Source organism: Armigeres subalbatus, chromosome 1 (assembly GCF_024139115.2).
Source record: "Armigeres subalbatus isolate Guangzhou_Male chromosome 1, GZ_Asu_2, whole genome shotgun sequence".
NCBI lineage: Eukaryota > Metazoa > Arthropoda > Insecta > Diptera > Culicidae > Armigeres > Armigeres subalbatus.
In genome coordinates, this window is record NC_085139.1 from 48,928,501 (window position 1) to 48,955,258 (window position 26,758).

The window sequence follows — 26,758 nt, forward strand, 5'->3', positions numbered from 1 at the left end:
CAATCACGCAAGCTGCATCGTGTGATATTGAGCGGTAGGCAGATATCTCTCTAAGACGCATTAAGCGGTACGTGCTCTCCAGCTTCCGCAGGTAACTGGTTACCCCAAGAGCTCTCGCTCCGGCCGGGGCACCGTACCTAAGAATAGATACGGCAACGTCTGCCAGTAGCCTACGTCTACTGGAACACACCTTGGAACTGTTAGAGATCATCCTCGATAATGCCGCAACATTTTCCTAAAAGCACCTTGTTTCTATTCAGTTTTATTAAAGGCATTGGAAAAACATCAAAGTACAAAAAGTTGCATCAAGATGTCAAAAACGTTCGAATTGTGATCAATGTTTCATTAAAATTGTAATGCAGTACACGTGTTTGACATTTGGAAACAAACGAACAAAGAATACTGCACTTCATGTTGCAAACACGAAGCAAAATCATTAAGTTGCATATTTTTTTACCATGTAACTTCAATGCGTCTTTTAAAATTTAATTGTTTGTTTAAATTAAGCTGCAGATAAGTTGAATGTGTCTTCATGTTAAATTTATCATCGTTCAACGTTTTGACAACTCACATTTTTTTCCTGTGATGGTGCAATCAAGTTACAGGAAACCCGAGTACAAAACTTCATAATCGTATGGTTTTTATGGTGAGTCACCATGCAATCCTTTCGAAGTGTTGAATGGTGCTGTGGTAGAGTGAAGGACTATCAATCACAAGATCTATAAACCGAATCCAGTTTTTTTTCACTTTGGTGTTTTGCAACATTATTGCAATTTTATTGCAATCGAAGGATGTTTCCGTAGGCTCCACCTCTTGCGCTTTTTAGATTGCAAGAGAGTTATATTTGATGGCACATACGCAAACATTTTGTTTCTTTCCAAATAGTTGCAACACAGTGAAATGTTCAGTAGTGAAACAATTTATGTTGCTTGGGTTGTCGTCTATTACGACCCCAAGGAGCTTCAAACTCCGCTTTGATGCGATCGCGACTTCACCCACGTGAACCACTGCATGTTGAACCGACTTGCTGCGGTCATTTCTACCTCGGGAATTGACTCCCCGTAGATTTCCAAGGTTACGTCATCTGCGAAACCGACGATCTTAACACCAGGAGGGAACTCTAGCTTCAGAACCCCGTCATAAGGTTCCGTAGTACCGGGCCCAGTATTGAACCTTGCAGAACTCTTGCGGTAATAGGTACGCTTCTCTGGCCGGCATCGGTCTCGTATAATAGCACACGGTTCTGGAAATAGCTTTCCAAAATCCGGCACAGGCCCACCGGCAGGCTAAGCCGGTGTAACGAGAGCGCGATGGCATCCCAGCTTGCGTTGTTAAATGCGTTCTTCACTGTAAAGTATCACTAACGCACAGTATAGAAAACCACGCCTTTTCTATTGTATCGCTATCTCGGCAGTCTTTACCACCGAGTTTATAGCGTCCAACGTGGACTTACGCTTGCGCAAACCGAACTGATTGCTTGACAAACCGTTCGAACCCTCTGAGTACGGGGTCAGCCTGTTGAAGATGATCCTCTCTAGCAACTTGCCCGTCGTGTCTATAAGGCAGATTGGTATATGCACCGATGGGTCGCCCGGTGGGTTCCCGGCCTTCGGCATCAACACCAGTTTCTGTCTTTTCCATCTGTAAGGGAATCTATACTAATCTATGCTAGGGTGGCTCAAATTAGTATGGGAAAAACTTCTTTAATTTTTTTTGAAGGGCCGCCCTCTTATTCGGTTCTATTTGATGCCCTGATGCTGTGAACAAAATTTCCGCCAAATCGGTCAACGTTTGGATGGTGCTAAAATCGTTGGAAGTTTATATGCAAAATTGTATGCAGAAACATTCAGAATGTTTTTTTTTTTTGTGAAGGTTTACTGGCGGGACTCTGAATAGAGTAGAAACCTCTGCACCAGGCCTTTGATGATACCGTTGCATAATTCCGTTCGAAACAGTTTGCCAGCCGTACACGGAACATGTCGTCCAAGAAGACGCTGTTGCAACTGAATCAGAGGGAATTACATTCATAGAAAGTTAGAGAGGTCTCATGCTAACTAACATCGTAATCGTTTATAGTCATTTTTATCATTTTCTTGTCAGAGTCACATTATTTAGCCAGTTTTTATGCTATTTAGACGTCTATTGTCATTGTACGCGATCAAAATCAACCGAAGCAGTTTATCCGACTCACATGGAACATGCTGCCCAATGCTTCATCGTAGAAACTGAGACGGAAGTTTTTTTTTTATCAAATATAAGAAATTGATCAATTCCCGATTTATAAAAAATGACAAGCTAATAACTTTTGAAGCAGTTTTCCAGCCGTACAAGGATCATGTTGTCCATTAAGATACTGTTGAACTGGCTCAAAAGACATTATATTTACAACTTTAATAGATATTCTCTCCCATTATCTCATTCTTAATTATATAGATTGATTTGTACGATGTCATTTTTGTCTTTATGGTCAGAAGGTAGTAAGTATGGGTTCTTCGAATTACTTTGTTTACCTAAGTTATTGGTTCTTCATGGTTTTCGTTCTGTGTCAATACTATCAAACACAATGTAAATTATGTCTTGTAAAAAGTTGAAACTGTACGTGCATTTGGTCTATTTTATTGTTATTCCTTTGTCAAGGTAGTCTAAGACTATTATTATGTTCTATAATGCACTAATGATCAGCTATGAGTCAGCTATAGGATTCACTTTTCGGTGGCAAAGTAAAGCTTCATCACGCCTATTCCCTACTACTAGTAAAAATTATCGAGAATGAAGCCGTCATAAGATTGTTCATATACCATCATTATAATGTGTGGTATTTTTTATTATTGCTCTTCGAAGTGAGGCATAACAAAATAAAACTGGCACCACGTTCCTAGTTTTGAAAAAACTTCTACTCAGTGAATCCAGCAGTCGATTTCCTACGAATGTCTTGAATACTTTGTTTTTCAATAAATGCCTAGCTAGCTAAATGTAAGCGTGGCTACGACTCATCGTCACAGGGAACGCATCAGAAAAGTATTGCCGAAAAAAAGAGAACTTACATCATTATCACTGATGAAAAAGGCCTCTGCCTAACTGCACTACCATTCAAGGCTCCAAGACACGATGTCCGTTGGATTACATGCATATGCCATAAATTGGTGCGTCAATGCCAGATATGTAACGCGGCCCCAAACAAAAATAGTCAACATGTGATACCACCACGACAGGATATGTCTTTGGTTGCCATATCAGTGCTAATGGCGTAAGCCGACCCACCGCGGCAAGGTAACATATCCGAGGGGAAGGAGAAACATCTAGAATGTTATGCAGAAAACCACAAGAAGATTAGAGTTTGCCCGGCTAAGTTATTAGCATTTCTCTGAAGTGAGGTTTGAGCAAATTTCGTTTCGAAATAAATTCACCCCTACAACACTCCAGTGAAATGCTAATATCTTTGCCTAATAAACTCTAATCTTCTCGTGGTTTTCAGCATAACATTCTGTATGTAATTCTACAATGGTTCTATGATGGTTCTTGATCGTAAATTGTGCGTCCAACTTCAAATCATTCTTTTTGGATGTTTCTGCATACATTTTTTCATATAAACTTCCAACGAGTTTAGCACCCAAACGTTGACCGATTTGGCTGAAATTTTGTTCAGAGTATCAGGGCATAAAATAAAATCGAATAAGAGGGCGGCCCATCGAAAAATTTGGAAAAGTGTTTTTTTAGCCACCTTACTAGGCATCTTTGAATAGCTAGCCTGAATATGTTCGGGTTCGCTATGATTGCTGCCTTGAGAGCGCTGTTCGGAACTCCATCAGGCCCTGGAGCTTTGTACGTTACCAGGGATTTGGCCACCACGAGTAACTCTTCGTTCGACACCGGAGCCATCATTTCGGCCGCACCCATATTGCCTTTTGGCCCAGGAAGCCAAGGACTTGTTGCTCGGGACGGGAATAGTTCCTCGATAATCCTCGCTAACATATCCGGAACCGTTCCGGGGGTGAAGAGCTCCCTTTGGTCTTGGCCATCACTATCCTGTAGGCGTCACCCCATGGATTCGCGTTGGCTCCTTCGCATAGGTTGTCTCTTATTGCTCTTGATGGCCTTGTTAAAGGCCAGTTTCGCAGCTCGAAACACTTCACGGCGGTCCGCTCTTTCATCCTCAATGCGAGCACGTTGCATCCTTTGTCTAGCCTTGAGGCAGGTTGATCGAAGGGCCGCAATCTCGGGACTGGTGGCGTCACACGCGCGTGATAGGACAGCTACCAACGCATCCCCGCTTAGACCTTCAGTGTTGGCTTCCAGTCCCAGGGCCGTGGTGAAAACTTTGCTGTCGAAGTGATTGGTTCTCCACCCCCGGACCTGACAGGGATCCCCGGACCTCGGATGTTGCACGCCATAGTTGATCTTAAAGCGAATTACTAGATGATCACTATGGGTGTAACCCTCGTCCACTCTCCAGTCCAAGTCTGGTGCCAGACCAGGACTGACAAACGTTACGTCAACCCCTGACTCGGCCCCATTCCTTCTGAACGTGCTAGTGAAACCATCATTGACTAGCACTGTGTCGAGCTTCGCTAGCACCTCTACTAACGCTTGACCACTTCGATTGGTGCAGCGGCTGCCCCACTCCACTGCCCAAGCGTTAAAATATCCTGCTATGACGACCGGCTTACGACCCACTAGGTCAGACGATAGCCCATCTATCATCTGATTGAACTGTTCTAATGGCCAACTTGGTGGGGCATAACAGCTACAATAGAACACACCATTGATCTTAGCTATCGCGACACCCTCAGCAGAGGAACAGTCCGATTGAGCGTTGGTTTCTAGTATGGACCTTTAGGCTTAATTTCAGAACTTTCTGGGATGACCAAGAACCTATGATGTGAACACATTCTATTCTACGTATCATAGAGGATATCACGTTCAATGGATCTGAACGTAGACTTTAACGCCTTATTTCAGGAATTTCTGGAATGTGCTGAACATATACTGACATAAAAATAAAATCAGCATATTTCAATTTAATATTTGCTGAAGAAAATAGTTATTTGGCTCCGTAATGCACATGATAACTTGTGCCTGCCAAGTGAATCACGGAATGAACATATCTTATATGCACATTACACAATATATCTTGTTACACGACAAGTTTGCAAAACAAATTTAATTAAAATTTCATTAGTTTTCATTTGTGTGATACTTGATACTTGATTCTTGTGTCAGTTTCTGTGCTGTTTTTTATTTTTTTAGTTGGCGCGTTTTGGCCTCGGGATGGCGCGTTTCAACCCGCATCGTTTGAATTCGAAAAAAACCAGCACTTGAAATCGTTTCCTCATAATATAAGTGGTTTTCCGCCTAAATTTTGGTATCGGTGAAATTGTTTCGGAATTTTGAAACAATTTCACCGATACCAAATTTTGTTAAAATTTAGTTTTAACTGGTGAATTTTACGAAACGAAATCAAAAAATTAGATTGCGCTATGCTCAAATTCCGGAAAATTCTGCGAAATTTCGTTTCTAATCACACAAAACAATTTTTTTAAATGCCGTATATTCTTAATTGGGTCTGATAATGTATGCTGTCAAACTACAAGTTTGACATTGCTCAGATTTATCGTATCTATCAAGTGTCAAAAATTATTCAGGGGGCACAGTCGGGGCCAGTCCACAGACATTCCCCTTACGAATTGTTCTTCTATTGAGAAAAAGTCTAAAACAACAACTGAGGGCCACAATCATCTGTACTTACTAATCTTTTTGAACAGGATCCTCGGCTCGGAAGCCCCTCGCGCCATGATGGTCGTCTGCGGCAGGAACTCCAACTTGGCCAGCATTCCGTTGCCCTCGATGGCACGCGGTTCGATACGCAGTATGGCTCCATCGAACATAATCTCCGGCATACGGATGTTGACATCGTGAGTCAGCATAAACTTCAGAGTTTTGCCGTGCAGCGCCGTGGTCACCTCTTCGATGGGTGATGTTTGTTCAAAATCTGGAAAGTGGAAAAAGATTAAGAAACATAGGATTAAAAATTAGGGCCATAAATAAACTTTGGAATGTGACCTTGCTCAAGCTCAATGTTACCCAATAAGCGTGACGATGGTTTTTGGATGAACTGGAGAAGATGGGTCATAAACGTTGATTTTATTCCACCTTATTATTACTGGTTTATGGTCATTTCAAAAGAGAAAGTTTTTTTTCGCGCGCAGACAACACCTCGTATGCATTATTGATATTTTTTTTGTATATTCGTGGAAGCAGTCCCCATTGTAACTTTCCTTTTTGATCGAACGCGAGTTCAAAGGACGACTTGTTTCCCATACTTTTCATTATTACCATATTCAAACAGCAATGGAACAACAAGATACCCAACATCTATTATGTATATTATTCTTAGTATATAAGTATTTAAGAAGTTTAAGAGTACAACAGTGTACAATTTGAAAAGAACTTATGGATCCACGAATCACAAGTTGCTCAGAAAAAGTGAGATTGGAGTTCCATCTTCCATCATTGAATTTGAGTTTGACTTTACATCAAATGGGAACTGTTCGGTATTTAGACGATTTCGATATGCAATTGATATTTTCTTTTAAACTCTCATCACTGGGGTTTCATTATCTGTGGCGAATATGAGCATCTATACCATAATAATTTCTATGAAATTTATAGAAAATCAACTAAATTTTCGAACTTATAATGGGAATGCAAACCTCGAAAATATAAAAATAATAATTTATTACATAAAAGCATAACAATCCATCGCACTTGAAATTCTTGAGAAAAGATCTGATTCGGAAGAACTTTGTAACATTTGTACAACTGCTTGGTGAGCTCAAGGCCAGTCTGTCTATTTTTGTTTAAAATTCAGAAGCAGTCTTCAACTCTTTCGTAATGGTCATAAATGATTTATCCATTCCAAGCATCTACAATTACATCATCGTTACTCATGTCGAACGCATCACCACATGATAACAATTTATGTTATTTCTGAAAGCAGTTAGATCTGAAGCTGCTTTGCATGAAAATATAAAAATACTTCAACCGAGAGTGAAAACATGCTCCTTTCAAGAGTTCAGCTGCAACCACCGCACCACCGCACCTCGCCCACCTCGTCTAATGAGGGCTAATAGCGCACTCGAGATCCCAATCCGGCACCCAATCATCACTGGCAGCGTGTTTGCGTCGGCGACTGTTTGGGAGAACCCAACGCTTCGCAAAATCGATTCAATCGGTGGCTTTAATGTTTGATCGTGCGTTTGTTTTTGCCTTTCGATTCTCTTTCTACTTCCATAGAGGAAACGGGGCCCATCTGGTCGGCGCTGTAAGTTTCGCTTTCGTTTCAACTTGAAGAAAAATTCAAGTTTGAGATTTTTTTTACGCATTTTGAATTATGTTTTTCTTACCGACGATCGTCGCCCGGTCCGGCCTTGTGAGTTTATCACCTATTCGAATGCATTGCAAAGGCGGGGTCTACAAACTGAAAAATTGATTAGAGGTGGGGAGAAATGAATGGAAAATAAGAAATGGCTAATTGCATGCTAGCCGGTAATTCGAGGTCGTTCAACGCATGATCACGTGGATACGCACTGACGCCAACGATAATCTCCACACTTTCGATTTGCTTCATTTGTAAATATTGGCAGGAGGTAATCGATGGAGATATCATATTGACACCAAGAAAGGTCCTCTGCAATTAATAGCTAGGTGAACAAGTCAGGTGTCGTGTCCTACGGAGAAGAAAGTTGCTTTATGGACTTCTCGAGCCGGAAACGATATTTACATTTCAACACGATGTGTTATTTAGTGTTATTGTGGCTATCCATGTACAGTGTGGACAGTTAGGAAATTAAAAGAGGAAAGGGTAGTTGAACCTCCACCATTCAAATTTTTGAAAATTTATTTCTTATATTTTCCACACTGGAAAGAAAGAATCTTAATCTGTTTAAAATCTGTCCACGTGCATAGACGGATCAAATTACCTCGTGAAGATCTTCCAATCTTATTTGGAAAAAATTCTCTGGAAATTTTATCAAATTTCCATGTTAAATTATTTTGAATGTTTCGAAGATTTTTTTAGAAGTTTTTTCGTATAGACAAACCTGCCCGATCTTGTTTGGGTTGCCTTTTTCGACCTGTAAATCGTTTAGCTGATTGCAGCGTCGTACTCTAGATCGATTTCAGTTCGAGCTTGACGATTTTCTTCAGAACTCATAATAACGTAGGTATTGTAAACTTCCCCAGCGAAATGTTCTATCTTTCCACATACCTAAACACAGCTGAACCCAAAACAAATCGATTGGTGAGGAAATATTACAAATCGGTGCAACCGTTCGTGAGTTATATTGCCTCAAAGAAAATGCGAATTAAACCGGTTAGAGACATTATGGAGCTGTGTGATAGATTTTGCGCAGCGATGCGCCATTGCAAAAATGTCGGTAGCGGCTTAATGCCAGAAAAATGTTAGCGGTGACAGCGTGGCGTGCCGCGCACGCCGCCCGTTATATATGGATCATGGTGCCATATGATTTCGCGCAATAATTCCAATGCCATCGACAAAACCAAACATAATTGTGAAACGAAACAAATGTCGCCAAAGCTAACAAATTCGATTATAGATATCGATGGTTTGAACTAGATAATTGCGACCTGAATCGTTGTTTTCAAAAGATTTGGCTTTTTTAGTCTAAGAAATCTCAACGCATTGTCAATTTCACCCTTGCAAGAAAAACAAAAATAAAAATTAAATAAACAGACCGAAACTTTGGCAAAAACGAATCGTAATTAGCTGCGTAGGTACTACCTACTATGATTCATCGACTGAAATTATTGTTGATTCTCGATTACCACATTTCCCAGGAAAAAGGCCTCGTTCAGTCAACCGGAACGTCGGATAACTCAAACAATTTCGTCTTGATTAAGCCTACACTGAGAAAGCTACATTCAAGAAGCCAAGAGTGTTCATATTTTTTTAGTTGTCGCCATCAATTAGTAGGTGAATATCTCTCGCGTGTCAACTTCACTCTCATTTGGATGACCAGACCATCACAAAGCGGTGTGATTCCGTCACGCAGCATCATCATCTGCTGTTGTCCATTGTGAGGTGAAGAAGAAGGCGAATTATCCAACCGGCTCATCTTCCGAGCTATTGCAAATCGGGTTTGCTTGGAAATCCGGTTTTGCCGGTCGATAGTTAGCCGTGGAAGCTAACTATGTGCCGTCGTCGCACCTTGGCTCTAGGTCGGGGATGCCCGGCAATGTTTGCCTACTTGAAAGTGTAAGTGGTTTCCGTCTGTTTGGTAGTAGCGTTCGTCGTCGATATTGTGTTTGATCGGTGGAGGTTTGACCACTTTCACTGTCTTTCGCAAGCAAGGTAAGTTGCGTCGATGTAGGTACATTGAAGATTTTAGAAGCTTCGGATGTTGTAACTAATATTTCTCTGATTATTCTGGGTTGCAGGTTTAATAGTCGAGAACATGCATAATGAGATCTGATACATGGAGGTGGGAAGCTCAAATGGATGATTCACTTCTTCTTTTTCTTCAATGGCGCTAAATGAACTGACTTACTGACAGTCCTTGAAGTTTTCCAAGTGGAATATTTAAATTGTATACCTAGTAGTTCCGGTCTTTCTTGATTGAGAATTATAGAATATATAAAATGTCAAGTAGTATCAAATACTCAGATGAATCAAATAAGCTTTCAAGTGGTGCTATGTATTGAAAATTTAGGAATTTATCTTCTATCAACGGAGCTCCTGCTTTCTGACCATAAAACTTGGATACTACGTGCATTGAGGATTACGTGCGTTGAGGACTCGTACGAAGTTTTAACATAATTTAAATGGATCCTAATTACACTATTTGTCTTCTCTTACTCAATATCTTCTAAATACTAATTCATTAATACAATATCCAATAAGAAATTATTTTCAGCTTTTCATAAGACGGGGTCGTACTGTTCCATTTGGTTCAGCCACTTGTTTGTGCCTTTAGCGGATGCCAAATTCGGTTTCATTTACTCGATTAATTCTTGCGTTATTCAGATTTTTTGTAATATTTGTATGGCAGCCTCCCTTTCTATAGTGAGAACGGGTCTCAAACTTTCATAGAAACATTTTTTTTTGTAAACAAAAACTTCCGCATGCCACATTTGATTCCATTTGCTTGATTAGTTCTCGAGTTATATGGAAATTTGTGTCTCATTTGTTTGGGAGCCCCCTTTCCAAACGGGAGAGAGATCTCGAATCATCTTAAGAACCTTCCCCGGCCCCAAAAACCTCTGCATACAAATTTTCACGCCGATCGATTTAGTAGTTTCCGAGTCTATAAGTCAGATAGACAGAAACTCATTTTTATGTATATAGATTATTATTAAATACGTAAGTTTTAACATCGCGTTTTCAATAAAGAGTAGTTTACGTTCACGTTGAAAAAAGGAAGGACGGTTTGCTTAATTTGCTCGGAAAGCATCAGAGCATTCTATGAAATATTATATTTGAAAAGTAGGAAACAAAAGTTTATAGAGCTTCTAAGGTAGGGTGCTCAATTAATTTTAATTTCCATTTATTGATTCAAATTATTGGAAGAGTGGATTATAAAAACAACGAACACAAAGCAAATACGAGGTCAGAAAATGCAATACGGGCCAGTTTTGCTGTTGGTAAGATTTTGGCAAAACGGATGAATCCTTTCCAGGACAGAGAACTTTTTAACCCTTGTGTGGCCGGCTGGGTACCCGGGTACCTTTTTGGAATTCAATTCGCGATATCTAAATGAATTTTCATAGTAGGAGATTGAAACTCTGTCATATCCACAATAATGACGGCAAAAATCGATTGTACGGGTTAACTGAAATTTTGATTAAGGAGGGGTGGAGGGAGGGGTTCCGACATTTTTTTACCCTTTAAATGGCCGGCAGGGTACCCGGGTACCCACGAAACTAAAATGCTTATATCTTTGGCAATTTATAACCATTTCACCCGTTTAGGGCTCATTCGATTCAGAATTTTGTCCTTTATCATGCTGTTTCAGGATTGGACCGGTCGGACTCTCAGATCACTGGTACATCCGGATTTCTAGGGACATGTCCTGCATAGATTATACTGATAGTGGATTTCGATAGGTAAATAGCATTATGGGTATCAAACTTCTTGATATTTCATCAGCAAGTTGATTTTTATTGATTTGGGTCCATCAGACGTGCAGATCTTCAATTGGCCATTCCAGAACAGGTTCCTCGAGGGGTCATAGGTGGCCATGGACATTTTTCAATGGAACCTCAACAATATGGGCATCAAACTTCTTGAAATTGCCTCAGCAGTGTGTTTCTGATTGTTTTAGAGCCACCAGACATGCTGACTTTATAGTTTCCATTGCAGGACAGGACCCCGTAGGGTGTTAAGTGGCCATAAATACTTTTCAATATAAATAAATATAAATAAAAAAAATAGAAAGCTGCAGTTTTTTGTAATCCGTGTGTTGAGAGCCAAATCATTGCAAGGAGTACCCTCTGACACCAGAAGGCAACTAAGTGGACCACTGAAAGCTCCGAAACATCCGGAGAAGTTGCCGATTCTAAAAGTTTATCCTAGAAAACTGAGACTTTTTAGAATTTCAGTGTTGTAGCAATGAGCGAACAAAATCAATACAAGGACTACTCATTCATCCCGGATGGCCACTGAGTGGTTTTAGAAAGTTCTGGAACATCAGGAGATATGACCAGGTGTAGAAGAGGTTTAGGGTCATTTGGCCGAATGCCGTTTGGCCGAATGCCATTTGGCCGAAAGGGTCATTTGGCCGAACGCCATTTGGCCGATTGGCCGAATAGTTGAAATACGTTTCCTTACGAAGTGAGTAGTGAGAAGGAAAAAGGAAGAAGGAAGAAGAAAGAAGGAAAAAGGAAGAAGGAAGAAGGAAGCAGGAAGAAGGAATAAGGAAGAAAGAAGACAGAAGAAGGAAGAAGGAAGAAGGAAAAAGGAAGACGAAAAAAGGAAGCAGGAAGAAGGAAGAAGGAAGAAGGAAGGGAAAAGGAAGAAAGAAGAAGGAAGATGTAGGAAGGAAGAAGGAAGAAGAAAAAATGAAGAATGAAGAATGAAGGATCTAGAAGAAAGAAGTAAGAAGGAAAAAGAAAAAAGAAAGAAGAAAAAACAAAAACGAAGGAAGAAGGAATAAGATATAAAAAAGAAAGGAAAAGGAAGAAGGAAAAAAGAAGAAGAAGGGCTAAGGAAGAAGGACGAACGAAGAAAGAAGAAGGAAGAAGGAAAAAAGAAAAAGGAAGAATGAAGGAAGAAGAATGAAGAAAAACGAAGGAGGAAGGAAGAGGGAAGAAGGAAGAAGAAGGAAGGAAGAAAGTAGAAGTGAGAAGAAAGAAGGAAGAAGGAAGCGGAAAGAAGGACGAAAGAAGAAGGAAGGTAGAGGACGGAAAAAAGAAGCAAGAAGAAAGAAGGAATAAGGAGGAAGGAAGAAAGAAGAAAGAAGAAGAAAGTAGGGAGAAGGACCACTCGTAAACTGAGCTAATTTTTTTAACTATTCGGCCAAACGGCATTCGGCCAAATGGCGTTCGGCCAAATGGCCTAACAGCATAGAAGATTATATTTTGAAGTTGCAATTTTTTTTTATAAATCTATTGTTGGCGCAATGCCAATTCAGGAAATCCTAAAGACTATTACTTGTTGTAGCTTTGTGAGAGTAAAATCATTGCATGACCAACGCATTGACCACCATTGGTCATCTGGCGCTGAATGTCCGGAACACCCATAGTAAAGACAAATTCTTGAAAATCGTCCTAGAATACAGTGGTTTGTTATGAATGTGAGAGAAAAACTCCGCTAAATGGTCCTCCGGGAACTCCGAAACATTCTGAGAAAAGGGCCAAATTTTAAATTCATCCTCATAAACCGTACTGTTTCACAAAACGATTTATGCATCAAAATGAGAGCAATATCATTTCAAGAACCAAACGTTGCCCCGGGAGGCCACTAAGTGGTGCTCCAGCTCAGGAATAGCCGAAATGGTAATCAATTCTAGAAACTCGCCCTAGAAAGCTGCGACTTTTTTTTGTAGTTGTGTGCGATCAAAATCAATTCGAGGATCATTCATTGACACCGTGTGGCCGTTAGGTGAACATCTGGAAGCTTCGGAACATTCGAAGATGTGCCAATTTTTAAGTCGCCCTAGAAAGTTGTGAGTTTTTAGATATCGCTTGTTGAGAAATGTGAGAGCATAATTGATGCAATCTAAACGGCCACAATACATCCAATAATACTGCGACTTTCAATAAATCGTTCGTTCACTTCAAGTGGTGGAATAAAATGGGATAGTTCTAAATCGTCTTATGACAAGTAAAGACACTCCACTAGAAGCTCTAAACAAACTTTGACTGACGTATTGTAGAGCTCCATAATTGTCAATCTTGTGTGATATTCCTCCAGTTTTCATAAACGGTTCGATTCCACCGCGTGCAGCAACCACGAAGTCGCTGGCCTCTATCCGGATCTCTGGTGAATATTGTTTTTGTTATTCTTTCTTCCGGCATTCGCATTAAGTGACCGGCCCTCTGGAGTTTGCCGTATTTTATACGATTCACAATATTGTCTTCTTTATACACTTGATACAGCTCGTGATTTATGCATCTGCGCCACATTTTTTTTCTAATTTCCCATCGAGAATTGTACGTAGCACTTTTCGCTTGAAAACCCCAACAGCTTTCCGGTCCACCTCTTTTTACATCCTAACGAATCAGAGAAAATTTCGTTTTCAATATTCGAGTAAGCCCAGCAGCAGCAATACGTCTTTTCACTTCACAGGAAACGTCATTGTCACATGTCATGTGTTCAAAGATAAACAAATTCTTCAACAACTTCCCCATCAAGCACTACCTCAGCACTTCACTGAATCGTACGCTGCTTTGAAATCAATAGACAGATGGTGAGTCTGCAAGTTGTACTCCCGAAATTCATAAAGGATCATCTTCAGGCTAAACATCTCATCCGTCGACATATCATCGGCCTTCACGGCCAGATAGGTAGATTTTGAAACTGGAACGACGAAACTGATTAGACTAGCCCGATTCTTCATCTACTGAGGGAACGCATTTAGTTACAGATTTTTGTTTCACACACATTATCAGTGGATTCAGAATGCAAGTCAATGTAGGGAAGGGGGTGGAAATGATGATGTAATCACTCGCCCACTGCAAGCCGAATATACCTTCGTACGGAATTTATAGGAATTGTTGGGTTAAGGTTCGAGAGGCAGAGGTCCGTCTTGGTTAACGATCTGTCAATGTTATAGATAGAAAGCAACTGATGGAATTTCTAATTGGATGTAGGAAACGAGTTCTTTAGTTCATTTCCAATTCTAGCAGAAACGGCTAGAAAAGTCAAGTTGAAGGTATAGGAAAAGAAATGGAAATGGTATGGAAGTCCATTTCCAGTTCTAGCGATTGCTAGAGATAAATATAAAGAAAGATACAAAGTAGGAGAATGGAACGGACTTTGGATTGAACCCACGACTTCCTGCGTATGAGGCAGAAGCAGTAGCCTTATGACTACCAAGCCCACTCTCTTCTCCTTCTTTTTTTACTTTGTTAAAAAATATTGTTCACGATTACGCAACTGTTGAAAACAAAATGTAAGAAATGACGATTGCTTCGGGAATTCCGGTATTTCAGGAGGACTTCTTGGTGGCCACTCGGGATCAATGAATGGTATTCGCAATCACGCGCTTAGAATCATAAGAGCGTAACTGTATTGATCGATTTATCTTCGACGATATTTTCCTTTTATCAATGTAGTGAATTGCGGTAGTTTGCCGAAGGTTCATTATTGTAATGAAGGATGATTGCATCTTCTACCTGAAACCTGAACTACCAAATATAAAATCGATGAAGAGAAATCGATCAATACAGTTACGCCCCTATGATTCTAAGCGCGAGCAAAGACTCTGCTTCTATACTGCTATTACAAACGATTTTCGAAAGTTTCTAGAACGAACTGCAATAATTGACCACTGCTCTGGATGCCTCTGCATTTCTGGAGCACCATTTGGGGACCACCAGGTAGTCCTTGCATTAATTTTGCTCTCACAACAAATGACGAATTTCAAGAATTAACCACTGCTCCGGATGATTCGAAGCTTCCCAAGGATAACTTAGTGTCCACCTGGAGTCAATTATGGCCCTGGAAACTACTTTACAGCGGATTGTTTATAAGAAAAGGCGCAAATTTCTAGAACAAACTTTCGTAGTATCAGATACAGGCCACCCAGGATCGAAGAGTAGTGCATGTATTGGTTTTGATATGACAATGTTAGAACAAACGGTTTATGAAAAGTCACATCTTTTTAGAAGAATTTCTGGAATCGATCATATCTCCGAGTGTCCGGAATCTTATGGTGGGTCTCCTGCTGGTCACCCGGCGTCAATGAGTGGTCATTGCATTTACTTTGCACTCACATTGCTAGATAAATTGATTTAAAAGAATGAGCTCTGAAAATGTTAATGAACATTCTTGACTCCTCAGGGAACCTATTCCGGAATTGGAGATCCGGGGTGAACTTGTTTGATGAACCCAAATAGATCAGAAATAAACGCTTGAGACAATTACAAGAAGTTTGACACCCATATTGTTGGGGTTCCAATGAGAAATAATTTTGGCCAACCCCGGAGTCCGGGGAACCTGTTCCAGAATGGCCACTCCTGAGTCAACTTGTCTGGTGAGCCTAGGATCATTAAAGACATACGCAAGAGTTAATTTCATGAAGTTTGATACCCATATTGTTGATGTTCCATTGAACAATGTTCATGGCCACCTATGACCCCTCATGGAACCTGTTCTGGAATGGCCAATCGAAAATCTGCACTTCTGATGGACCTAAATCGATAAGAATCAATCTACTGATGAAATTTCTAGAAGTTTGATACCCGTATAGCTGATTAGCTATCGAAATCCACGATCAATATCATTTATGCAGGACAAGTTCCTGGAAATCCAGATTTTCCAGGAATTGAATTGACCGGATCGGTTCATCCTGGTAACACCTTTATAGAAGAGAAAATTCTGAATCGAATAAGCCCAAAATTGTTGAAATCGGTTGTAAATTTCCAGAGATATAAGCATTTTAGTTTCGTGGGTACCCGGGTACCCTGCCGGCCTGTTAAGGGTGTTTTTTTTGCCGGCCACACAACGGTTAAGGAAAGCATTTCGGTTGTTGTTTACATCGTGTGTCCTAAGGAAATAGTAGCATTAGTTTGCGCGGAACTCGGTGAAGAGTAAAAGCCCTAGCAGAACTACATTACGTGAAAAAGCCGCAAGCTCTCTCTCGCAAACGATGAAAATACTGACATGAAAAAATGGGCAAAGACCATCACCTTCATAAGAAGAATGGTTATCTTCGAATGACAGATAAATTGGCAGCTTTGATCCCAATGCAGAGAACAATTCGACATTGTTGTTTCATAATCGCGAAAGTCGAAAACGTAAACATTGACTTCTTTTGCTGATTTTAGGAAAATTGTAGACTTCTGGCGGTGTTTTTCACTTCCGTTCGATAGAAGGCGCGGAGCGCCACCAGTTCCAAGTGGTTGTAAGGCGGGAGCGGTCCTAGATGTTGAGGAATTTGCAGGAAAAGGCATTGTTTACGTTTGCGATATTCGCCCTTATGAAACAACAGTGTCGAATTAACGGGAATACCCTAAGGGCTGATCTGATATGACCTGTGTAACGGAACTTTTTTCTCCTTCGAACACTTAAGTAACCTTATGATTGCTGGAGTACCAGCAATCACAGGAAATAACAATGGCATTGTGAAATTTTAAACAAGAAAAAGCAATCACACATGTGCCCATTCCCTACCATTGCACATTGACCAAATAAATTGATATGCAAAAATGATCAATATTTCTCAAGTGTTGAAGCTTGTTATTAAGACAATCAACTAGATCAACGTTAGGGAACTCAACCACCACCAATTATAAATTATGTTGACGAAAATGGAAGCCGAATACGAAGACTTGTTGTATTATTGCGAAGTTTGTTGATTAAGCCTTGGTACCATGACTCATTTCGAAAAGAAAATGGCACTATTTTTACAAGATAAACGAAAACCACTGCTCGAGCTGAATGATCATGAATAGATGAGTGACTTGGCTTTTCTAGCAGAGATCGCCAAACATCCCAATGACTTGAACATGAAGCATTTGAAATCTAGTACATTTCTCTCATTCAGTTGAAAACAGTGCATGCAAATCTGTTCAATATGCTGGTAAAGTAACGAGATTCCCATTTTATCAACACCGTTTACCGATGTGAATGATGATTGTCTCCTGAATCCAAGCAGTCACAGACGACAGACGTATTTTTTTCTGTTATGTCAATTTTAATCTTTTTAGAAATGGAAAGAAAACGAAAAAAAATCATTGCCACCTAAAGTGTTTAATTTCCAGTGCCATAGTAGTAACCAAGCCTAAGCCATCTAAAAGATATGAAGTGATCCAATCGGTGCTTTTAAGAAGCATACGGAACAAACAGACTGGACGCATCTGGTTCATTGTTGCTGTATCTTGGACGCATACGTTTGGCATCATTGATGACTGTTTCTTCAGGATTCTAGTTGCTGAGTTGCTGCATTCGAAAACGTTATTCGGGAGGATCAATGTGAAAGCACTATCAATTTTGATAAGCTGAACCTGTTTAACTGCGGAAGCGAACCAGTAATCTTAACATCAATAGCTACCGAAACAACTAGGAACCCCACGAAAACCTTCGCAACTGCAAAATTGGTCACACAGGAGAAGAAGTGCCATTGAAACTTTGTCGTTTTCTCGGATATTCCTGATACGTCTCTAACAAAACTGGAACTATTTTGATAGTGGATGACCTCAACTGGTCAGCACGTTCCAATACATTCCTTCTTTCTTCCACTGATTTATAAATTTAAAAATTTAATATTGAACACTAAATACGTACAGAGCATCGTTTGCTGCTATTTCCGCGGATACTGTGGGAGTCCCAGGTATCTGGTTCACGCTTTAGTCGGCAACGGTGGCTCTTCTCGACCTTCTATTCCCGGAGTAGTTAGTACGAATGACGGCGTCCTTGTGAAGTTTTGCTGTACCTGTTAAGAACAGCTAGTACGTCCCGTTGCCTACACTTCCTGAAGAAACCTTTCTTGCTTCAGGAGTGATTCCTTTTTGTAGTACTAGTATTCATAACAAAAATGGCACCATTATGGAGCATGAGATATGATCAAATTATTCGTAGTACTCTTGACCAACACCACCAGCTGGGTGAGGTAGAGGATGACACACACACACACCGTTTACCGATGTGACTGATTCACCTGAAATGTTTCAAATGGACCCCTAATGCAACGACGAAATTAAACGTTATAATTAAACGCAACAAAATCGTGTTATTTTTTTCTAGAAAATGAAAAAAAAAAAGTCGAGTCAAGTACAAGACACTGAAGACGACCACACAGTTGTGGTCGAAATACGTATCTGCAAAGATAACGAAAATTAACTGGTGGAATTAAATGGACAGTACTTAATTCGTCTTAGACGGTTTAATACATTCCACTAAACGAGCTTAATATATTTTTCTGCCTCTTGAAAGGAGGCTTCCGAGCCTCTTGAAAGGAGCCTTCCGAGCCTCTTGAAAGGAGGCTTCCAAGCCTCTTGAAAGGAGGCTTCCAAGCCTCTTGAAAGGAGGCTTCCAAGCCTCTTGAAAGGAGGCTTCCGAGCCTCTTGAAAGGAGGCTTCCGAGCCTCTTGAAAGGAGGCTTCCGAGCCGCTTGGAAGGAGGCTTCCGAGCCTCTTGGAAGGAGGCTTCCGAGCTTCTTGAAAGGCCTCTTCGTGAAAGGAGGCTTTCGAGCCTCTTAAAAGGCCTCTTCGTGAAAAGAGGCTTTCAAGCCTCTTGAAATGCCTCTTCGTGAAAGGAGGCTTTCGAGCCTCTTGAAAGGAGGCTTCTAAACCTCTTACTTTTTTTACTTATGGATCCTGTACACCTCCGGTGGTGCAAAGGGCCTACTTGAAAGATCTCCATCTTGAGCGTTGCACAGCTATCGCTTTAAGGCTCCCCAGACCAAAGCGATTTCATCGTTGCGACGACGACAACTAGTCGCCGCGATTCTATCGTTGGGTCGCTGCAGGCAATGTTCTATTTACGCTTCCATACCAACGGCGACAGAATCGTTGTCGCCAAGCGATAGAATCGCGTCGCATGTGTTTAGGGGAACCTTTAACCTGTTGCCAGGTTAGATTTCGGTCGACTTCTTTTATTTATTTATTGAGGCTTCGCCGCAATGAACCTCTGGGTCTGCCTCTGCTGCGATGTCCCGCTGGTTTCCAGTCTAAGGCTTGTTTACAGATTTCGTTTCCGCCCCTACGTAGAGTGTGGCCGACTCAGCCCCACTTCCGATCCCGAATTTCTGTTGCTATCGGCCTCTGGTGACAACGACTATGGAGCTCTGTTGCGAGGCCAGTTGCGAGGCCACCAGGCCCGAATTATATACCGCAGGCATCTGTTGAGCCGTTGAGTGTTCTCCACTGATACACACCATGTATCGCTGTTATACAGCACAGATTTCACGTTAGAGTTGAAAATTCGTATTTTGGATATTTCTTAAACTCGCAAAAGCAGCCTTTGCCTTCTTGATCCTTGCGCCTATGTCGATATTGGTACCACCGTCAGACGCCATTTGGCTACCAAGATATTTGAAGCTTTCAACATTCTCCACTGATTGCCCGGATATTGTGAAACTGGAAGGGATCACCGTGTTTACATAGAACGATTGGGTTTTGTTTTTAAACCAGGCTAAATAAGGCTAAAATAGGCTGCCATAGCAGCCCGCGGTTTAGTTCACGGTCAACTGCACCTACCAGAATCTCGTTGATTACGATGAGAACCAGCAACGGTGATAGAATACATCCTTGCCTCACACCAGCTATGACCCGGATAGGGTCGGACGAGACCCCATTGTGCAGCACTCTACACGAGAAGGCCTCGTACTGTGCCTCGAAGAGGCCGATGATTTCATCAGGAACCCCTTGCGTCTTAGGGCGCCTCACGTATTCTAGTAATTGAGACGGTCGAAAGATTTCCCTAATCAATGAATACCAAGTAAAGAAACGACTCTACGACACTACCCATAATTCCATTACCCATAATGCCACTACCCCGAAGGCCACTACCCCGAACGCCACAACCCCGAATGAGTCACTACCCCGAATGCCATTACCCCTAATGGGACACTACCCCGAATGAGCCAGTACCCCGAATTAGCCATTATTTCAAGTTTATATTTCAATTCAATTAAAAAATGATACTCATTAAATTTTTTTTACAAAATTAATATGAATGAACAATAATTGGAACTGAAACTGTTTCATTGCAGTAAGGAACTAAGTATTCTTACTCCGTATGATCCCGTTTCACTTCGTATGGCACTCTTCAAGATTCCTGAATGGCAGGGAGATTATGCAGCACGTTTTCATGCACAATGCAGAGAGTTGGAGGCAATTGCGGTCCTAGTAGCATGGCTACTAGGGCAACAAGGTAGAAGTTGTTCCTGATGGTCGCTGTAGTAAAAGCAACGAATTCTGGATGAAACGTGGTCTAAATCTCAAAATCGACGAGGGGGTGAATGGGTGAGTAAGAGTTAGTTAGTGAATAAGTGAGTGAGTAAGAGTGAGTGTGTGAGTGAGCGAGTAAGAGTGAGTGAGTAAGAGTGCGCGAGAAAGAGAGAGCGAATGGTTGAGAATAAATGAGTGAGTAAAAGTGGATGAGTGAGTAAGAGTGGTTAAGTGAGTAAGAATGGGTGAATGAATGACAGTGGGTGAATGAGTAATAGTTAGTGAGACAGAGGAAGTGTGTTAGTAAGGGGGTTTGTGTATGAGAGTAAGAGGAAGGCAGATCTTGTTTGTCTTCGGGAAGTTGCGTTGACTTAAAGAAGGCATCATCTCGTTTCGCCTTCTATCGAGCAGACGTTAGTTTTAAAAGTGTGTGCCTTATCGAGGTATAAGCAAGTCCATTAAAAGGTGGTATCATCTCCTCTGTCTGCCTTATTCCGGGCAAACCCGTCAATTTAAAGAAGGCATTATCTCCTCTGTCTGCCTTATACCGGGCAAACGCGTCCATTTAAGGTAACTCGGGGAGGCACTACATACCGTGTTATTTTTCCTATCTTTTGTCTCTTTCTAGCATTGTCACCTCGTAACTTTGGAACGGCATATTTTGGTTTTCAGTTGTTTGATGAAACTGTAAATGTATCAGCATGTAGATTGCGAGTAAGCAAGCGCCGTGGATACTTTTGCAAAATCATATTTGTAGTAGAAAAAAAGTTAAGCATTCAATGATGAAATGATGACGATTTGATGATTGTTCGTGCTTCCCGTGTCACCTTAAAGAAGGCATTATCTCCTCTGTCTGCCTTATACCGAGCAAGCGTGTTCATTTAAAGAAGGCATAATTTCCTCTGTGTGCCTTATTCCGAGCAAAGCCGTCCATTCAAAGAAGGCATCATCTCCTCTGTCTGTCTTATACCGGGCAAAAACGTCCATTTAAAGAAGGCATCATCTCCTCTGTCCGCCTTATACCAGGCAAACGCGTTTATTAAAAAAGGTCATATCTACCCTGTATGCCTTATACCGAGCAAACTCGTTCATTTAAACAAGGCAGCATCTCCTCTGTTCGCCATATACAAGGAAAACGCATTCTGTTGGAAAAAGGATCTCATACTCTATTTCGTAGAATAGTACTTTTCCATTCCATGACAGGAATGACAGTTAAAGCTAATTAGAAGAAAAATCAAAACTGTTGGTTAAACTGGTTGGTTAAAAACTGTTGCGATGCATCGATATCTGTTGGTGTTAAACCATAGAACAATAGAATACTATGAATTCTAAATGTTTTCGGGGTAATTGCCTTTCGGGGTAATGGATTGCGGGGTAGTGTACCATTCGGGGTAATGACTTTCGGGGCACTGTCCCATTCGGGGTTGTGGCCTTCGGGGTGATGGCATTCGGGGTACTGGGATTCGGGGTACTGGGGTGGAGCCAAAGAAACTCTTGGAATTCGTTGACCTGCTCCAGAATGATGCGGAGCGTGAAAATATGGTCCACACAGGATCTTCCGGCACGGAGTCCGGCCTGCTGCCGCTGGAGAATCGCATCGATCTTCTCCTGAATCCGGGCTAGGGTAACTTTGCATAGAACTTTGAGAACGGTACACAGCAACATAATGCCTCGACAGTTATCGAGGTAGTGATTGCCTGGCTGGCACTTGAAAAAGTTGCTCGAATTGCTTGAACCAGCGCTTCCGTGGCATCTTCCAGTCGGCGTGTGTTGAACCGTCGTCCAAGTCTTTCCTCCTGCCGACGAATCCACGCAATGCGCAGGCGTATTTCGCCAATGATGAGGTGATGATCAGACGCGATATCGGCACTACGTTTATTCCGTACATTAAGAAGGCTCCGTTTCCATTTTCGGCTGATGCAGATGTGGTCGATTTAATTTTCTGTAAAGCAGTGGTGGAAATACTCGCTTCACGAGTAAGAAAAGAGTGTAATTGGGCCTACCAAAAATGCCAAACTCGCGCGAACCTACTGCCTGCATTTTTCTGGCGCTTGCTTTGTTCGCGAGTACGGCAGAGCAAAACCAAAAAGCAGGGCAGTGTTTTGTTCGGGAGTCAAAATCACGGTCGCGAGTATTTGTGATTACTTCAAATACAATGGATAAATTTTACTTGACATAAACACAATAACAATAAACAGTTGTGTTCTTGCTCGAACATCAGTGAGAAACATGCTCCGATGTTGTTTTATGACTTAAATGGCAAATGGCAAATCAACCCGAATGACTCGCGAAGCTTCACGAACATTTTTCGGGGTTTTTTTTTTTTTTTCTCTGCGAGTAGTAGGTAGGCAAGAAAAAGGCAAAACAAATGTTCGTGAGTCTTTTGCAGTGCCTACTTCTCGTTTTGTGAGTAAGGTTCGCAGATTTCCACCACTGCTGTAAAGCCGTCACGGGAGACCCACGTGACCTTGTGAACCGGTCGATGAGAGAAGAGTGATACCCCGGAGTGGAGACGGTTGGACATTGTAGGTAAAACGTTAATAAAGCCAAAAATAGTCTTTTTTTCAGTTAAAAAAATGGCTTGTTCGACCTAAATTGTTTATTAGAAAGAGATGGGAAAAATTTAAAGGATCAGGAAATGCAAATGAAAAGAAGAATGGAAAAGCTTCTGGGGGAGAAGTCCTAGATGAGGACGTCAATACGCCAATGGTGAAACACTGAGTAGACTGTAAAAAACTCGTATAGTTTTTTTTATTGTGTGACCGAGAAATCCAAACCGTTTTCAAAAATAATATATAGGGGGAATGACGGCTTTGGCAGGTATGATGTCTATATGTTCACCGAAACCTGGCTTGATGGGAAAATCAACTCACTCCAACTTTTCGGTGACAATTTCGCTGTTTATAGAGTGGAACGCAGTATATCCAATAGCTCTCGCGTGCGCGGTGGCGGTGTTCTAGTTGCTGTTTCCAATGAACTTGTTTTCTGCTAGATCGCCGTAGGACAATTCAATTCAACTGAGACTGTTTGGGCCAAAATAAGTCTCTCTAGTCGCAACGATTTCATCGGCGCCTCGTACATTCCTCCCGACCGACGACATGATTGCAGTGTAATACAACTCCACCTTGGTGCTACTGAATTTGCCTCCGCTTTGGCCTTATCATCGGATGTGGTTCTTCTGCTTGGAGACTTCAATCAACCAGGACTTGTCTGGTCTCTCTCCCACCACGGATATTTGTTTCCTGATCCGCTTTTGTCTGCAACTACACCTGCTAACCGCCAACTAGTCGATGGGATTGCTTTTCTTGTACTCAGCCAAATCAATCAGATTTCGAACTTGGTGTTTATCAATGATTCTTCACTGCATGAATGCACTGTCGCTGAGGCTTCGACGCCGTTGTGCCGCTTGACAACTATCATCCTGCGTTGGATATATCAATTGACAACGGATTTAATCAATGTTTCGATGAACCTATGAGTGACGATCTGCTCCCGTATTGACTGGAATGTTTTAGATCGCCTGGACATCGAATCAGCTGTAGACCGCTTCAACTATCTGCTACGTGATTGCGTTTCAGTTGTTGTACCGAAGCGAAAGCCTCCGAGGAAACCACCGTGGAGTAATGCTCTTTTACGGAACCTGGAAAAAGTGCGCGCTAGACTGCCGTAATCTGGAAAAGTGACGTAACAGCCATTTTACAACATGCATGTTTTCCATTTTTCTGTTAAAGAGCTCGATGAGTAGTACTCGTTAACACCATTTTTGGAAAATGGCGTATACGTCACTTTTTCAGATTACGGCAGTAGAGCTTTTCGCGCTTATACCTTTCGACGGTATGCCTTCACTAAACGGAACTTCAACATCGCCAGCAATGATTATCGGTGCTATAATAAACTCCGTTAAAACACTATGTTCATCTCACGCAACAAAATCTCTGACGACACCCCAAGAAGTTTTGGTCTTTCGTGAATTCTAAAAGAAAGAAATCTGGACTGCCATCAAGTGTTTTTCTCGATAACGACATTGCGATGAATACTGAGGATAAATGCAGCCAAAGTTAACCATGACCTGCTGCTTGCAAAACTAAAAAAATGGGCTGTTCTTTTGCTTTATGCATCTGGTTGGACGCAAAATGTCAATATTGGAAATAATTCATCCGACTATTTCTCGAATCTTTCTGGAGTTCCACAAGGTAGCACCTTTGGACTATTGCTATTCTCGCTTTTTATGAACGATGTAACCCTTATTTTGCGACCTGGAGGTATGCTGCTGTTGTTTGCCGATGACCTTAAAATGTATGTAGCTGTTCGATACCTCACTGACTGCTATGAACTACAGAACCACGGTATACAGAAAACAAGGTAGACTCGTTAGAAAAATGGCGCTTCGAATGTGACGCATGTTTTATCGCCACATGTTGGAGTACAAAAGTAAGCATGCTGCGACCGTAGAGCATCGTCTCGGTCCAGCTTGTGCGAAGATAGCAGTGACGTCACATGTTTACATTCAAACTGAATGTTTATATATGTGATAAGCCTGCATTGTTTTTTGTATGCCGTGTACAGAACCTTCTTGAAATCTTCAATGGCTGGTGTACTCGGAATATGATGGTTCTAAGCATACCTAAGTGCTGTGTCATAAGCTTCCGACAAACAACTAATTTCGTCCAGTTTGACTACAGTATTGCTAGTTCTCCACTTCAACGGGTTGATCATGTAAAAGACCTAGGAGTTATTTTGGATGAAAAGCTTACCTACACCCGCCACTTCTCAAATACCATCGATAGAGCCAATCGCCTGCTTGGGTTCATGTTCAAAATCTCCAATGAGTTTCAAGATCCGTTGTGTTTCAAAGCGTTGTACTGCTCTCTGGTTCGCTCAATACTAGAGTTTGCATCTGCTGTTTGGAATCCCTACCAGGCTGTATGGAGTAAGCGGTTCAAATATGTCCAAAGAACATTCGTCAGATATGCTTTGCGCAGTCTTCCATGGAATGACCCGTTGAATTTGCCTGCCTATGCTGATCGCTGTCGTCTACTCGGGTTGGATGCTCTAGCCAAGCGGAGGAATGTTGCTCAGTGTGTTTTTATTGTCAAGATTTTAACATCCGAATACGATGCTCCTGAGTTGCTGTCGAGAATTAGTTTATACGCACCTGTCCGAACGCTTCGAGCGCGAGCGCTGCTACACAAGGAGCCACAAGCAACTAACTATGCTGCTAACAGTTCCATTGTCGCCATGATTCATCGATTCAACGAAATATCCGACGAATTTGATTTCCAGATTTCAACATCCAGATTTCGCTTTCGTTTGCTGAGCCGTATGTAATGTTTTTAATGTTTGACCACAACTAGATTTAAGAATTTCATGTAGACAGTCCGATGAATAAATTACAAATACAAATACAAATACAAATATAAATTTCATAAAATTTGGTTGACAAAAATCCCCCTGACAATAATAGAACAAAACCTGCCAAAGCCGTCTTTCCCCCTACTCGGAAGTAGTGTTACGGAGTTTGTTCGAATTTGGTATAATTTCTCTCATTTTATGCAAACAAACTATCTGAGGCCCAAAAACGAGCTTTTACGATCACATTTGATCCAGTGACATTTCCGATTTCATTAAACCAGAAATCTGTATGAAAAAAAAAAGAAAGCCGCTGAACATTCGATGAGCAGTGGCAATTTGATCTAAAGCATGAAATCGAACAAAGCCCCAGGGGTCGATCGCATATCAGCCGAGATGGTCAATGTTGACCCAGAACACCCGAGCAGCATAAGTCAGACAAAAATGGTTGCTAGGGCATCCGCTCAACTAATGCATCGTTTATTTCGTAATATCTGAGACACCGCAATTTTCCCGGTCGACTGGATGCAGAGTATCTTAGGTGAAGGTACCCAAAAGAGTGACCTGACTGTACCTATGCGATAACTGGCGAGGCATTGCATTGCTGTTTATCGTTCTCAAAGTTTTATGCAAATATATCCTAGCCCGGATTCAGGAGAAGGCCGATGCGACTCTCCGGCTGCAGCAGGCTGAAATTAATTGGTATATTTTTTTTTGTTATCGTGAACCTACGCACTACTGGTTTATTTAATCTTTCGAAAAATCGTTGAAATTTCTAGAAAATGGATTTTTAGAAATGTTCTTGCTTTTCAATAATCCATACTTCCTATCTATTGGAA

At 41.4% G+C, this 26,758-nt stretch overlaps 1 protein-coding gene and 1 long non-coding RNA gene across 4 annotated transcripts in view; both read right to left on the bottom strand.

The window, feature by feature from the left end:
• LOC134225295 (uncharacterized) overlaps positions 1–26,758 on the bottom strand; it is a 196,553-nt gene that overhangs the window by 76,729 nt on the left and 93,066 nt on the right. For all 3 annotated transcript variants that reach the window (XM_062705267.1, XM_062705260.1, XM_062705253.1), the window contains exon 3: positions 5,747–5,989. In XM_062705267.1, the coding sequence (XP_062561251.1) occupies positions 5,747–5,989 (243 nt within the window). The remainder of the gene's footprint in view (positions 1–5,746; positions 5,990–26,758) is intronic.
• LOC134225316 (uncharacterized) lies at positions 7,112–8,048 on the bottom strand. The gene is made up of 3 exons (XR_009983218.1): positions 7,980–8,048; positions 7,404–7,477; positions 7,112–7,343 (listed from the first exon to the last, which is right to left on the bottom strand). It is a non-coding gene; the product is annotated as an uncharacterized LOC134225316 (long non-coding RNA).